The sequence below is a fragment of the Dendropsophus ebraccatus genome, chromosome 14 (genome assembly GCF_027789765.1).
Source record: "Dendropsophus ebraccatus isolate aDenEbr1 chromosome 14, aDenEbr1.pat, whole genome shotgun sequence".
NCBI lineage: Eukaryota > Metazoa > Chordata > Amphibia > Anura > Hylidae > Dendropsophus > Dendropsophus ebraccatus.
The window spans coordinates 886,860-904,109 of record NC_091467.1 but is presented as its reverse complement, the minus strand read 5'-3'; the positions used below and the strand labels follow the sequence as shown (position 1 = coordinate 904,109).

Genomic DNA, 17,250 nt, shown 5'->3' with positions numbered 1-17,250 from the left:
GGGGTATATACAGGAGGGAGAGGGCAGTGAGCAGGGGGGGGTATATACAGGAGGGAGGGGGCAGTGAGCAGGGGGGGGTATATACAGGAGGGAGGGGGCAGTGAGCAGGGGGGGGGTATACAGGAGGGAGGGGGCAGTGAGCAGGGGGGGGGGTATATACAGGAGGGAGGGGGCAGTGAGCAGGGGGGGGGGGTATATACAGGAGGGAGGGGGCAGTGAGCAGGGGGGGGTATATACAGGAGGGAGGGGCAGTGAGCAGGGGGGGTATATACAGGAGGGAGGGGGCAGTGAGCAGGGGGGGGTATATACAGGAGGGAGGGGGCAGTGAGCAGGGGGGGTATATACAGGAGGGAGGGGGCAGTGAGCATAGCAAAGCAGGGAGATAGCAGCACACGTGCTGGAACAGACTATTGCTCCTGTTATGGGGAAACCCGATCCATCACGGGTCCCTACACTAACCCCACACCGTGTCGGTCAGCGACTACAAATACTGCAAAGCGAGCACATGCAGGGAAGGGAGGCCATAGAATGACCCTGCAACCCCAATGTCACAGGACCAATCCCCAAGGGCCCCCCAAAGGGAAAGAAAGCTGCCACCAAGCAACACAAGTGTGAAGATGGTCTTATCACTCACCATTGCTCAGTCAGCAGTGTCAGCCATAGGTGTGAGGTATTAGTGTCAGCCATAGGTGTGAGGTGCGGCATTAGTGTCAGCCATAGGTGTGAGGTATTAGTGTCAGCCATAGGTGTGAGGTGCGGCATTAGTGTCAGCCATAGGTGTGAGGTATTAGTGTCAGCCATAGGTGTGAGGTATTAGTGTCAGCCATAGGTGTGAGGTGCGGCATTAGTGTCAGCCATAGGTGTGAGGTGCGGCATTAGTGTCAGCTATAGGTGTGAGGGGCGGCATTAGTGTCAGCCATAGGTGTGAGGCATTAGTGTCAGCGATAGGTGTGAGGTGCAGCATTAGTGTCAGCCATAGGTGTGAGGTGCAGCATTAGTGTCAGCCATAGGTGTGAGGTACAGCATTAGTGTCAGCCATAGGTGTGATGTGCAGCATTAGTGTCAGCTATAGGTGTGAGGTGCGGCATTAGTATCAGCCATAGGTGTGAGGTATTAGTGTCAGCCATAGGTGTGAGGGGCGGCATTAGTGTCAGCTATAGGTGTGAGGTGCTGCATTAGTGTCAGCCATAGGTGTGAGGTGCGGCATTAGTGTCAGCCATAGGTGTGAGGTGCTGCATTAGTGTCAGCCATAGGTGTGATGTGCAGCATTAGTGTCAGCCATAGGTGTGAGGTGCGGCATTAGTGTCAGCCATAGGTGTGAGGTGCGGCATTAGTATCAGCCATAGGTGTGAGGTATTAGTGTCAGCCATAGGTGTGAGGGGCGGCATTAGTGTCAGCTATAGGTGTGAGGTGCTGCATTAGTGTCAGCCATAGGTGTGAGGTGCGGCATTAGTATCAGCCATAGGTGTGAGGTATTAGTGTCAGCCATAGGTGTGAGGTGCGGCATTAGTATCAGCCATAGGTGTGAGGTATTAGTGTCAGCCATAGGTGTGAGGGGCGGCATTAGTGTCAGCTATAGGTGTGAGGTGCTGCATTAGTGTCAGCCATAGGTGTGAGGTGCGGCATTAGTATCAGCCATAGGTGTGAGGTATTAGTGTCAGCCATAGGTGTGAGGTGCGGCATTAGTATCAGCCATAGGTGTGAGGTATTAGTGTCAGCCATAGGTGTGATGTGCAGCATTAGTGTCAGCCATAGGTGTGAGGTATTAGTGTCAGCCATAGGTGTGATGTGCAGCATTAGTGTCAGCCATAGGTGTGATGTGCAGCATTAGTGTCAGCCATAGGTGTGAGGTGCAGCATTAGTATCAGCCATACGTGTGAGGTGCGGCATTAGTGTCAGCCATAAGTGTGAGGTGCGGCATTAGTGTCAGCCATACGTGTGAGGTGCGGCATTAGTGTCAGCCATAAGTGTGAGGTGCGGCATTAGTGTCAGCCATAGGTGTGAGGTATTAATGTCAGCCATAGGTGTGAGGGGCGGCATTAGTGTCAGCCATAGGTGTGAGGTGCAGCATTAGTGTCAGCCATAGGTGTGAGGTGCAGCATTAGTGTCAGCCATAGGTGTGAGGTGCAGCATTAGTGTCAGCCATAGGTGTGAGGGGCGGCATTAGTGTCAGCCATAGGTGTGAGGGGCGGCATTAGTGTCAGCCATAGGTGTGAGGTGCAGCATTAGTGTCAGCCATAGGTGTGAGGTGCAGCATTAGTGTCAGCCATAGGTGTGAGGTATTAGTGTCAGCCAGAGGTGTGAGGTGCTGCATTAGTATCAGCCATAGGTGTGAGGGGCGGCATTAGTGTCAGCCATAGGTGTGAGGGGCGGCATTAGTGTCAGCCATAGGTGTGATGTGCGGCATTAGTGTCAGCCATAGGTGTGAGGTGCAGCATTAGTGTCAGCCATAGGTGTGAGGTGCAGCATTAGTGTCAGCCATAGGTGTGAGGTGCAGCATTAGTGTCAGCCATAGGTGTGAGGTATTAGTGTCAGCCATAGGTGTGAGGTGCGGTATTAGTGTCAGCCATAGGTGTGAGGTATTAGTGTCAGCCATAGGTGTGAGGGGCGGCATTAGTGTCAGCCATAGGTGTGAGGTGCAGCATTAGTGTCAGCCATAGGTGTGAGGTATTAATGTCAGCCATAGGTGTGAGGTGCAGCATTAGTGTCAGCCATAGGTGTGAGGTGCAGCATTAGTGTCAGCCATAGGTGTGAGGTGCAGCATTAGTGTCAGCCATAGGTGTGAGGTATTAATGTCAGCCATAGGTGTGAGGTGCTGCATTAGTGTCAGCCATAGGTGTGAGGTATTAGTGTCAGCCATAGGTGTGAGGTGAGGCATTAGTGTCAGCCATAGGTGTGAGGTATTAATGTCAGCCATAGGTATGAGGTGCAGCATTAGTGTCAGCCATAGGTGTGAGGTGCGGCATTAGTATCAGCCATAGGTGTGATGTGCGGCATTAGTATCAGCCATAGGTGTGAGGGGCGGCATTAGTGTCAGCCATAGGTGTGAGGGGCAGCATTAGTGTCAGCCATAGGTGTGAGGTGCAGCATTAGTGTCAGCCATAGGTGTGAGGTGCGGCATTAGTGTCAGCCATAGGTGTGAGGTGCAGCATTAGTGTCAGCCATAGGTGTGATGTGCGGCATTACTATCAGCCATAGGTGTGATGTGCGGCATTAGTGTCAGCCATAGGTGTGATGTGCGGCATTACTATCAGCCATAGGTGTGAGGTGCTGCATTAGTATCAGCCATAGGTGTGAGGTGCGGTATTAATGTCAGCTATAGGTGTGAGGTGCAGCATTAGTGTCAGCCATAGGTGTGATGTGCGGCATTAGTGTCAGCCATAGGTGTGAGGTGCGGTATTAATGTCAGCCATAGGTGTGAGGTGCGGTATTAATGTCAGCCATAGGTGTGAGGTGCAGCATTAGTGTCAGCCATAGGTGTGAGGTGCAGCATTAGTGTCAGCCATAGGTGTGAGGTGCAGCATTAGTGTCAGCCATAGGTGTGAGGGGCGGCATTAGTGTCAGCCATAGGTGTGAGGTATTCGTGTCAGCCATAGGTGTGAGGTGCGGCATTAGTGTCAGCCATAGGTGTGAGGTGCTGCATTAGTGTCAGCCATAGGTGTGAGGTGCAGCATTAGTGTCAGCCATAGGTGTGATGTGCAGCATTAGTGTCAGCCATAGGTGTGAGGGGCGGCATTAGTGTCAGCCATAGGTGTGAGGTGCAGCATTAGTGTCAGCCATAGGTGTGAGGTGCTGCATTAGTGTCAGCCATAGGTGTGAGGTGCAGCATTAGTGTCAGCCATAGGTGTGAGTTATTAGTGTCAGCCATAGGTGTGAGGTGCGGTATTAGTATCAGCCATAGGTGTGAGGTATTAGTGTCAGCCATAGGTGTGAGGTATTAGTGTCAGCCATAGGTGTGAGGTATTAGTGTCAGCCATAGGTGTGAGGTATTAGTATCAGCCATAGGTGTGAGGTATTAGTGTCAGCCATAGGTGTGAGGTGCAGCATTAGTGTCAGCCATAGGTGTGAGGTATTAGTGTCAGCCATAGGTGTGAGGTGAGGTATTAGTGTCAGCCATAGGTGTGAGGTATTAGTGTCAGCCATAGGTGTGAGGTATTAGTGTCAGCCATAGGTGTGAGGTGCGGTATTAGTATCAGCCATAGGTGTGAGGTGCGGTATTAGTATCAGCCATAGGTGTGAGGTATTAGTGTCAGCCATAGGTGTGAGGTATTAGTGTCAGCCATAGGTGTGAGGTATTAGTGTCAGCCATAGGTGTGAGGTATTAGTGTCAGCCATAGGTGTGAGGTGCAGCACCTCCTCTCTCTCCTTGTCCATATTATTATTATATAACGCCTTCACTTTAGCGTGGAGCTTTCTGTATGTGTAATATCTATGCTGCTGGATCACACTCCCCATGGTGATAGGACTATTATAGGATTATCTTATATAGTAACAGTATGGCCGTGTATTTTTCAGTATCTTTTTGGTGATAATTTGGAGCAGCATGGAGATGTTATTCAGTCAATATATAGTGGTAATTTAAGGTCCTAATGTGCGGCCGTATCATCTGATTACAGTGCGGCCGTATCATCTGATTACAGTGCGGCCGTATCATCTGATTACAGTGCGGCCGTATCATCTGATTACAGTGCGAACATATCATGCAATTACAGTGCGGCCGTATAATGCGATTACAGTGCGGCCGTATCATCCCATTACAGTGCGGCCGTATAATGCGATTACAGTGCGGCCGTTTCCTCCCATTACAGTGCGGCCGTATCATCCCATTACAGTGCGGCCGTATCGTCCCATTACAGTGCGGCCGTATCATCTGATTACAGTGCGGCCGTATCATGTGATTACAGTTCAGCCGTATCATGCAATTACAGTGCAGCCGTTTCCTCCCATTACAGTGCGGCCGTATCATCCCATTACAGTGCGGCCGTATCATCTGATTACAGTGCGGCCGTATCATCCCATTACAGTGCGGCCGTATCATCCGATAACAATGCGGCCGTATCATCCCATTACAGAGCGGCCGTATCATCCCATTACAGTGCGGCCGTATCATCCCATTACAGAGCAGCCGTATCATCCGATTACAGTGCGGGCGTATCATCCCTTTACAGTGCGGGCGTATCATCTGATTACAGTGCGGCCGTATCATCTGATTACAGTGCAGCCATATCATCTGATTACAGTGCGAACGTATCATCCCATTACAGTGCGGCCGTATAATGCGATTACAGTGCGGCCGTATCGTCCCATTACAGTGCGGCCGTATCATGTAATTACAGTTCAGCCGTATCATGCAATTACAGTGCAGCCGTTTCCTCCCATTACAGTGCGGCCGTATCATCCCATTACAGTGCGGGCGTATCATCCCTTTACAGTGCGGGCGTATCATCTGATTACAGTGCGGCCGTATCATCTGATTACAGTGCGGCCGTATCATCCCATTACAGTGCGGCCGTATCATCCGATAACAATGCGGCCGTATCATCCCATTACAGAGCGGCCGTATCATCCCATTACAGTGCGGCTGTATCATCCCATTACAGAGCAGCCGTATCATCCGATTACAGTGCGGCCGTATCATCCCATTACAGTGCGGCCGTATCATCCCATTACAGTGCGGCCGTATCATCCCATTACAGAGCGGCCGTATCATCCCATTACAGTGCGGCCGTATCATCCCATTACAGTGCGGCCGTATCATCCCATTACAGTGCGGCCGTATCATCCCATTACAGTGCGGCCGTATCATCCCATTACAGAGCGGCCGTATCATCCCATTACAGTGCGGCCGTATCATCCCATTACAGTGCGGCTGTATCATCCCATTACAGAGCGGCCGTATCATCACATTACAGAGCGGCCGTATCATCCTATTACAGTTGGGCCGTATCATCTCATTACAGTGCGGTCGTATCATCCCATTACAGTTGGGCCGTATCATCTCATTACAGTGCGGTCGTATCATCTGATTACAGTGCAGCCGTATCATGCAATTACAGTGCAGCCGTATCATGCAATTACAGTACAGCCGTGTGTAGCGGTGTTATTCATTCACTATGTGGGGTTATATAATGTGTTTGTTCAGTCACTTTGCAGTGGTAATACAAGTTCCCGATGCAGTGGTTTTATTTGGTCACACTATGGTGGAGTTATTCAGGTACTATATGGCGGTAATATGTGGTTGTGATGCTATTGGCTCAGTGTGAATAGTATCACATGGTACATATATGACGATATTATTTAGAGGCAGTGCAGTATATTCCGCCGAGCACCGCCACACCCTAGCATTACAGTAGAGTCTGCCCTGCCTGTCCTAAGGGTGACAAGTTCTGACTACGACTACAGTCAGACCGCCAATCGCCCCGCCCAGTGCAGTATACTCTATTGTATTTGTTGTATATTTACAAACTTTGACATTTCTCTCCTGGTTACACAATGTTAGTTTGTGCAAGAAAAAGAAAAGAAAAATCTACTCAAACCCGAAAATTCATGAAGAAGAATCTATAGAATCTCTATAATTTATAGCATGTAAATATTTCATCCTCCCCATCCGCTAATACACGGAGAACAGCCAGAAAACTCTCCCACCTTACCTGTAAGATTCTCTTCTGCCACCGGTAGCGGAATTTGTAGACATTGAAGTTATACTGGGTGGGGGGAGGACTCAGCGCCTGCGAACAGAGAACAAGAGAAAGTTCTATCAGAGAGAGAGTGAGAGGAGTCCACGGGCTGATGAATACTGCATGAACGGAAGATCAGCCGCAGCGTCTGACACCGCCAAACATCATCCCCCACCGTACAAGCCAGATACCTGAGAGAGAACCTTCAGAAGACAGCGAGGAGAAGAGAGATTATACACCGAGGAGATCAGCCGGAAGCTACTACTATAATACTGCTCCCCTATATACAGAAAAATACTACTATAATACTGCTCCTATATACAGGGATATAACTACTATAATACTGCTCCTATATACAGGAATATAACTACTATAATACTGCTCCTATATACAGGAATATACTACTATAATACTGCTCCTATATACAGGAATATAACTACTATAATACTGCTCCCTATATACAGCAATATAACTACTATAATACTGCTCCTATATACAGGAATATACTACTATAATACTGCCCCCTATATACAGAAAAATACTACTATAATACTGCTCCTATATACAGGGATATAACTACTATAATACTGCTCCTATATACAGGAATATAGCTACTATAATACTGCTCCTATATACAGGAATATAACTACTATAATACTGCTCCCTATATACAGGGATATAACTACTATAATACTGCTCCTATATACAGGAATATAACTACTATAATACTGCTCCTATATACAGGAATATACTACTATAATACTGCTCCTATATACAGGAATATAACTACTATAATACTGCTCCCTATATACAGGGATATAACTACTATAATACTGCTCCTATATACAGGAATATACTACTATAATACTGCTCCTATATACAGGAATATACTACTATAATACTGCTCCTATATACAGGGATATAACTACTATAATACTGCTCCTATATACAGGAATATACTACTATAATACTGCTCCTATATACAGGAATATAACTACTATAATACTGCCCCTATATACAGGAATATACTACTATAATACTGCTCCTATATCCAGGGATATAACTACTATAATACTGCTCCTATATACAGGAATATACTACTATAATACTGCTCCTATATACAGGAATATACTACTATAATACTGCCCCTATATACAGGAATATAACTACTATAATACTGCTCCTATATACAGGAATATAACTACTATAATACTGCTCCTATATACAGGAATATAACTACTATAATACTGCTCCCCTATATACAGGAATATACTACTATAATACTGCTCCTATATACAGGGATATACTACTATAATACTGCCCCTATATACAGGGATATACTACTATAATACTGCCCCTATATACAGGGATATACTACTATAATACTGCTCCTATATACAGGAATATAACTACTATAATACTGCCCCTATATACAGAAAAATACTACTATAATACTGCTCCTATATACAGGGATATAACTACTATAATACTGCTCCTATATCCAGGGATATAACTACTATAATACTGCTCCTATATACAGGAATATACTACTATAATACTGCTCCTATATACAGGAATATACTACTATAATACTGCCCCTATATACAGGAATATAACTACTATAATACTGCTCCTATATACAGGAATATAACTACTATAATACTGCTCCTATATACAGGAATATAACTACTATAATACTGCTCCCCTATATACAGGAATATACTACTATAATACTGCTCCTATATACAGGGATATACTACTATAATACTGCCCCTATATACAGGGATATACTACTATAATACTGCCCCTATATACAGGGATATACTACTATAATACTGCTCCTATATACAGGAATATAACTACTATAATACTGCCCCTATATACAGAAAAATACTACTATAATACTGCTCCTATAAACAGGGATATAACTACTATAATACTGCTCCTATATACAGGAATATACTACTATAATACTGCTCCTATATACAGGAATATACTACTATAATACTGCCCCTATATACAGGAATATAACTACTATAATACTGCTCCTATATACAGGAATATAACTACTATAATACTGCTCCTATATACAGGAATATAACTACTATAATACTGCTCCCCTATATACAGGAATATACTACTATAATACTGCTTCTATATACAGGGATATACTACTATAATACTGCTCCTATATACAGGAATATAACTACTATAATACTGCTCCTATATACAGGAATATAACTACTATAATACTGCTCCCCTATATACAGGAATATACTACTATAATACTGCTCCTATATACAGGGATATACTACTATAATACTGCCCCTATATACAGGGATATACTACTATAATACTGCCCCCTATATACAGGGATATACTACTATAATACTGCTCCTATATACAGGAATATAACTACTATAATACTGCCCCTATATACAGAAAAATACTACTATAATACTGCTCCTATATACAGGGATATAACTACTATAATACTGCTCCTATATACAGGAATATACGACTATAATACTGCTCCTATATACAGGAATATACTACTATAATACTGCCCCTATATACAGGAATATAACTACTATAATACTGCTCCTATATACAGGAATATAACTACTATAATACTGCTCCTATATACAGGAATATAACTACTATAATACTGCTCCCCTATATACAGGAATATACTACTATAATACTGCTTCTATATACAGGGATATACTACTATAATACTGCCCCCTATATACAGGAATATACTACTATAATACTGCTCCTATATACAGGGATATAACTACTATAATACTGCTCCTATATACAGGAATATAACTACTATAATACTGCCCCTATATACAGAAAAATACTACTATAATACTGCTCCTATATACAGGGATATAACTACTATAATACTGCTCCTATATACAGGAATATACTACTATAATACTGCTCCTATATACAGGAATATACTACTATAATACTGCTCCTATATACAGGAATATACTACTATAATACTGCTCCCTATATACAGGGATATAACTACTATAATACTGCCCCTATATACAGGGATATACTACTATAATACTGCTCCTATATACAGGAATATACTACTATATTACTGCTCCTATATACAGGAATATAACTACTATAATACTGCTCCTATATACAGGAATATAACTACTATAATACTGCTCCTATATACAGGAATATACTACTATAATACTGCTCCTATATACAGGGATATACTACTATAATACTGCTCCTATATACAGGAATATAACTACTATAATACTGCCCCTATATACAGAAAAATACTACTATAATACTGCTCCTATATACAGGGATATAACTACTATAATACTGCTCCTATATACAGGAATATACTACTATAATACTGCTCCTATATACAGGAATATACTACTATAATACTGCCCCTATATACAGGAATATAACTACTATAATACTGCTCCTATATACAGGAATATAACTACTATAATACTGCTCCTATATACAGGAATATAACTACTATAATACTGCTCCCCTATATACAGGAATATACTACTATAATACTGCTTCTATATACAGGGATATACTACTATAATACTGCCCCCTATATACAGGAATATACTACTATAATACTGCTCCTATATACAGGGATATAACTACTATAATACTGCTCCTATATACAGGAATATAACTACTATAATACTGCTCCTATATACAGGAATATAACTACTATAACACTGCTCCTATATACAGGAATATACTACTATAATACTGCTCCTATATACAGGAATATAACTACTATAATACTGCTCCTATATACAGGAATATAACTACTATAATACTGCTCCTATATACAGGAATATACTACTATAATACTGCTCCTATATACAGGAATATAACTACTATAATACTGCTCCCTATATACAGGAATATACTACTATAATACTGCTCCTATATATAAGAATATAACTACTATAATACTGCCCCCTATATACAGGAATATAACTACTATAATACTGCTCCTATATACAGGAATATAACTACTATAATACTGCCCCTATATACAGAAAAATACTACTATAATACTGCTCCTATATACAGGGATATAACTACTATAATACTGCTCCTATATACAGGAATATACTACTATAATACTGCTCCTATATACAGGGATATACTACTATAATACTGCTCCTATATACAGGAATATACTACTATAATACTGCCCCTATATACAGGAATATAACTACTATAATACTGCTCCTATATACAGGAATATAACTACTATAATACTGCTCCTATATACAGGAATATAACTACTATAATACTGCTCCTATATACAGGGATATAACTACTATAATACTGCTCCCTATATACAGGAATATACTACTATAATACTGCTCCTATATACAGGAATATAACTACTATAATACTGCTCCCCTATATACAGGAATATACTACTATAATACTGCTCCTATATACAGGGATATAACTACTATAATACTGCTCCTATATACAGGAATATAACTACTATAATACTGCCCCTATATACAGAAAAATACTACTATAATACTGCTCCTATATACAGGGATATAACTACTATAATACTGCTCCTATATACAGGAATATACTACTATAATACTGCTCCTATATACAGGAATATACTACTATAATACTGCTCCTATATACAGGAATATACTACTATAATACTGCTCCCTATATACAGGGATATAACTACTATAATACTGCCCCTATATACAGGGATATACTACTATAATACTGCTCCTATATACAGGAATATACTACTATATTACTGCTCCTATATACAGGAATATAACTACTATAATACTGCCCCCTATATACAGGAATATAACTACTATAATACTGCTCCTATATACAGGAATATAACTACTATAATACTGCTCCTATATACAGGAATATAACTACTATAATACTGCTCCTATATACAGGGATATACTACTATAATACTGCTCCTATATACAGGAATATAACTACTATATTACTGCTCCTATATACAGGAATATAACTACTATAATACTGCTCCTATATACAGGAATATAACTACTATAATACTGCTCCTATATACAGGAATATACTACTATAATACTGCTCCTATATACAGGAATATACTACTATAATACTGCCCCCTATATACAGAAATATAACTACTATAATACTGCTCCTATATACAGGGATATACTACTATAATACTGCTCCTATATACAGGAATATAACTACTATAATACTGCTCCTATATACAGGAATATAACTACTATAATACTGCTCCTATATCCAGGAATATAACTACTATAATACTGCTCCCTATATACAGGAATATACTACTATAATACTGCTCCTATATACAGGGATATAACTACTATAATACTGCTCCTATATACAGGAATATACTACTATAATACTGCTCCTATATACAGGAATATAACTACTATAATACTGCTCCTATATACAGGAATATAACTACTATAATACTGCTCCTATATACAGGAATATAACTACTATAATACTGCTCCTATATACAGGGATATACTACTATAATACTGCTCCTATATACAGGAATATAACTACTATAATACTGCTCCTATATACAGGAATATAACTACTATAATACTGCTCCTATATACAGGGATATACTACTATAATACTGCTCCTATATACAGGAATATAACTACTATAATACTGCTCCTATATACAGGGATATACCTACTATAATACTGCTCCTATATACAGGAATATACTACTATAATACTGCCCCTATATACAGGAATATACTACTATAATACTGCTACTATATACAGGAATATACTACTATAATACTGCTCCTATATACAGGGATATACTACTATAATACTGCTCCTATATACAGGGATATACTACTATAATACTGCTCCTATATACAGGAATATAACTACTATAATACTGCTCCTATATACAGGAATATAACTACTATAATACTGCTCCTATATACAGGGATATACTACTATAATACTGCTCCTATATACAGGGATATACTACTATAATACTGCTCCTATATACAGGAATATAACTACTATATTACTGCTCCTATATACAGGAATATAACTACTATAATACTGCTCCTATATACAGGAATATAACTACTATAATACTGCTCCTATATACAGGAATATAACTACTATATTACTGCTCCTATATACAGGAATATAACTACTATAATACTGCTCCTATATACAGGAATATAACTACTATAATACTGCTCCTATATACAGGAATATAACTACTATAATACTGCTCCTATATACAGGGATATACTACTATAATACTGCTCCTATATACAGGAATATACTACTATATTACTGCTCCTATATACAGGGATATAACTACTATAATACTGCTCCTATATACAGGAATATAACCACTATAATACTGCTCCTATATACAGGGATATAACTACTATAATACTGCTCCTATATACAGGAATATACTACTATAATACTGCTCCTATATACAGGAATATACCTACTATAATACTGCTCCTATATACAGGAATATACTACTATAATACTGCTCCTATATACAGGGATATAACTACTATAATACTGCTCCTATATACAGGAATATACTACTATAATACTGCCCCCTATATACAGGGATATAACTACTATAATACTGCTCCTATATACAGGGATATAACTACTATAATACTGCCCCTATATACAGGAATATAACTACTATAATACTGCTCCTATATACAGGAATATAACTACTATAATACTGCCTCCTACCTGTGAGGACGTGTGTTGGTAGCTCGCCTGCATTGCTCTCATGCCTGGAGAAAGCCCGGGGCGGGGCCACCCTGGGTGGGGAAGCTCCCCAAGCGAGGCCCAGGCTCCAAGGCCTACACTGGGAGACAACTCCCATCATTCTAAAGTGGATGAAAATCCACAAGTTTCCAGTATGAAAAGCAGTAATGGGAATGTAAGCCGCACAAGTACAAAGAAAGAAGACATGATGGAAGTCAGTAAGACTAAAGAGACAACAACAGCAGCAGGAAGCCCTAAGCCAAGCCAGCAAGGTGAGACAGCCCCCCACTCCTGCACCCAGGCAGAAGAGGACATCTCTGGAGAGACAGACCCTGCAGGAGAACATCAGGCAGCAGGTGATGGTCTCCAGGATGGTGGGTCAAGGCAAGACCAGATCTGCAACAAAGCTGGAACCAGGTGACTGCAAACAGCCTGAGAGACCACAGAGGCCTACACCTGAGGAGAAGCCAGAGAGACCAGCAGAGAAGGAGCCAGAGAGACCACAGAGACCAGCAGAGAAGGAGCCAGAGAGACCACAGAGACCTACACCAGAGGAGAAGGAGCCAGAGAGACCACAGAGGCCTACACCTGAGGAGAAGGAGCCAGAGAGAGCACAGAGACCTACACCTGAGGAGAAGGAGCCAGAGAGAGCACAGAGACCTACACCTGAGGAGAAGGAGCCAGAGAGACCACAGAGGCCTACACCTGAGGAGAAGGAGCCAGAGAGACTACAGAGACCTACACCTGAGGAGAAGCCAGAGAGACCAGCAGCAGCAGCAGAGAAGGAGCCAGAGAGAGCACCTGAGCTGCAGATGGCGGAGGAGATCCCAGGTCTGGTAAGGAGGATGGGGGAGCTAAAACACCATAAACAAATGCTGCAGTTACAAATAGACTGTATTTACAATCTAAAAACTGTCCACCCTGAGAGTAACACCCTGTATGATGCTAAGCTGCACTCCCTGAGCGTTGAGCTGGCTGAGGTGGTGAGGGAGATGGACTGTGTCCTGGAGAGGATGGGGCCTCTGGCTGAGACTTACCACAACCAGGAACGCTTTGCTGCCCAAGCTCAGACTGTATCATCCCAGTCCAGACCCTCAGACGCTGCGTCTATGTCCCAGCGAGGGCCCCGTGTCATCCTGCAGGCCCCAAGTTTTGTGTTCCAGGAGGGGAAACATCAGCAGAGACAACAGCAGCCACAAACATCTCTGGCTGTCCCTGAGCAACAACCTATCCCTCAGACTGCACATGCACTACAAGTCCCAGCCAACACTACACAGCAGCAGGACAGTGGAGAGTGTGGAGAGTCATCTGTGTGTGAGACTGTGGACAGTAATAATGATCCTGCTGTGTCTGACCCTCAGACAGCAGCACATGGACTACAAGTCCCAGGAGAAGCATCATCGGCACCACAAGTCCCAGCCAACACTGCACAGCAGCAGGACAGTGGACAGTCATCTAGGTGTCATACTGTGGACAGTAGTGGTGGTCATGGTGTACCTGAGGTGTCAGGGGTTGGAGGGGATACGCAGTCTGTGTGGGACATGGAACCATCTGATGATGCCATGGTAGATGGGGTGGTGGAGATAGAAAATAATGTTGCATGTGATTTCCCCCCATTACCCCCACATGTTGAGGCTGCCCCCTCTAGTACAGATCCTCACCCTAAACCCCCTGAGAGTGCCCCCCGTCAGGAACCCCCCAGAAACGCCTGGAGTCGGGGTGCTCCATCATTCACCCCCAGTGCCCATTATACCGGCCAGGCGTTTAAGAGGAGGAACGTGGTGAGGTTCAAACATAAGGGCAACAAGGAAGACCTCCCTGCCAGGAGACTAGTGATCTGGGAGCTCCTGTGCCACCAGATGGGAGACCTCCCTGCCAGGAGACTAGTGATCCGGGAGCTCCTGTGCCACCAGATGGGAGACCTCCCTGCCAGGAGACTAGTGATCCGGGAGTTCCTGTGCCACCAGATGGGAGACCTCCCTGCCAGGAGACTAGTGATCCGGGAGCTCCTGTGCCACCAGATGGGAGACCTCCCTACCAGGAGACTGGTGATCCGGGAGCTCCTGTGCCACCAGATGGGAGACCTCCCTGCCAGGAGACTAGTGATCCGGGAGCTCCTGTGCCACCAGATGGGAGACCTCCCTACCAGGAGACTGGTGATCCGGGAGCTCCTGTGCCACCAGATGGGAGACCTCCCTGCCAGGAGACTAGTCATCCGGGAGCTCCTGTGCCACCAGATGGGAGACCTCCCTGCCAGGAGACTAGTGATCCGGGGGCTCCTGTACCACCAGATGGAAGACCTCCCTGCCAGGAGACTAGTCATCCGGGAGCTCCTGTGCCACCAGATGGGGTTCTCGCCAGCCGACATCCTGGCCGTAATAAACCTTCCAGACAGACAGGGCTATGACGTTAGCTTTAAGCTCATGTCCAGTCTGGATCGGTTTTGGGCGCAGTTTCCCAGGTTTAGGGACACAGAGAGCTGGAATAAGTTCATCCTCATTCCCATTTCTAAGCCCGATACGGCCACGGTAAATATCATCTTCTGGAATGAGTCTGTTCCCCCCCAGGATATAGTGGTATGGCTCAGGCGACACTGTGACCTCATGTCTGACCTCACCAAAGCCCGTGATGATGATGGTATCTGGACTGGAGGGTGGCGGGCACTGTTGAAACTACGGCAGCATAATAACATCACGCTGCATCTCCCCAATTCCTTCTTCATTGGGAGAGAGAAGGGGGTCTGTTTCTACCCCGGTCAGCCCAGGAAATGCTTCAAGTGTGGTAAACTGGGTCATGTGGCGAGTGTGTGCACGGTGCTGAGGTGCAACCTGTGTGGGGAGGTCGGCCATGTCAGTTCCATCTGCAAGAACATCCGCTGTAACCTATGTGGTAGGATTGGCCACCCGCACAGGGAATGCCCAGATGCCTGGCACAATATATGTGGAGATCTCCCTGACCAGGACTTGCTGGCGGCGGCAGACGTCTTAGAGGAGGAGGCTTTAATATCAGGGACAATACTCACCAGACAGGAGGTCCAGCAGGGGTCAGATAATGTACATCCAGGTCCATCATCAGAGGGGGTGCAAGTACACACAGAGGGGGTGCAGAGACGCACAGAGGGGGTGCAAGCACACACACAGAGGGGGTACAGAGATGCACAGAGGGGGTACAAGCACCCATAGAGCCCACCTCAGACCAACAGCCGACACAGACAGTCTCCTCTAAGTCACCATCTGTTTCTGAGGAAATTAAGTGCAATAAAAGGAAGAAAAAAGACCCGTCCTCCCGCAAACCTGAGGAGAGTCCCAGTGCAGGCCAGAGGGCCAAGAAACAGGTCACTAGCGGTGATGGAGTCATGGTCTTATCTAATAGATATGATGTCCTCTCAGAATCAGATGGTGACTACGAGAAAGAGCTAGAAAGGATAGATAAAGAGAGTGAAGAGGACACAGGGCTCCCCCGCACAAAAAAGAAAACACCTACTGTAGAGACTCCGACACAGTCAGACATGGAGACTGGGGGTAGAGACAGCGACTCTGACATGTGATGATGGCAGTCACTAATATGGTCCTCTATTATCTTCTTATGGCTGGGTTCTCATTAAACATCGTCTCCAGTAATGCCAACAGCATAAAAGTAAGAAGGACGAGACATGCAGTATACGACCATCTGAGACACCTGAATGCCGATGTCATCTTCTTGCAAGAGACACGTCTAACGTCATCTGGACTGTTGTCTGAGGCCCA

The 17,250-nt window shown here is 43.7% G+C and overlaps 1 protein-coding gene across 1 annotated transcript in view; it reads right to left on the bottom strand.

Annotated features, from left to right (window-relative positions):
* Nucleotides 1–17,250, bottom strand: part of LOC138772835 (uncharacterized) — a 128,086-nt gene that overhangs the window by 69,015 nt on the left and 41,821 nt on the right. Inside the window, exon 3 of the mRNA XM_069953555.1 lies at nucleotides 6,651–6,728. Coding sequence (XP_069809656.1) covers nucleotides 6,651–6,728 — 78 coding nt within the window. The remainder of the gene's footprint in view (nucleotides 1–6,650; nucleotides 6,729–17,250) is intronic.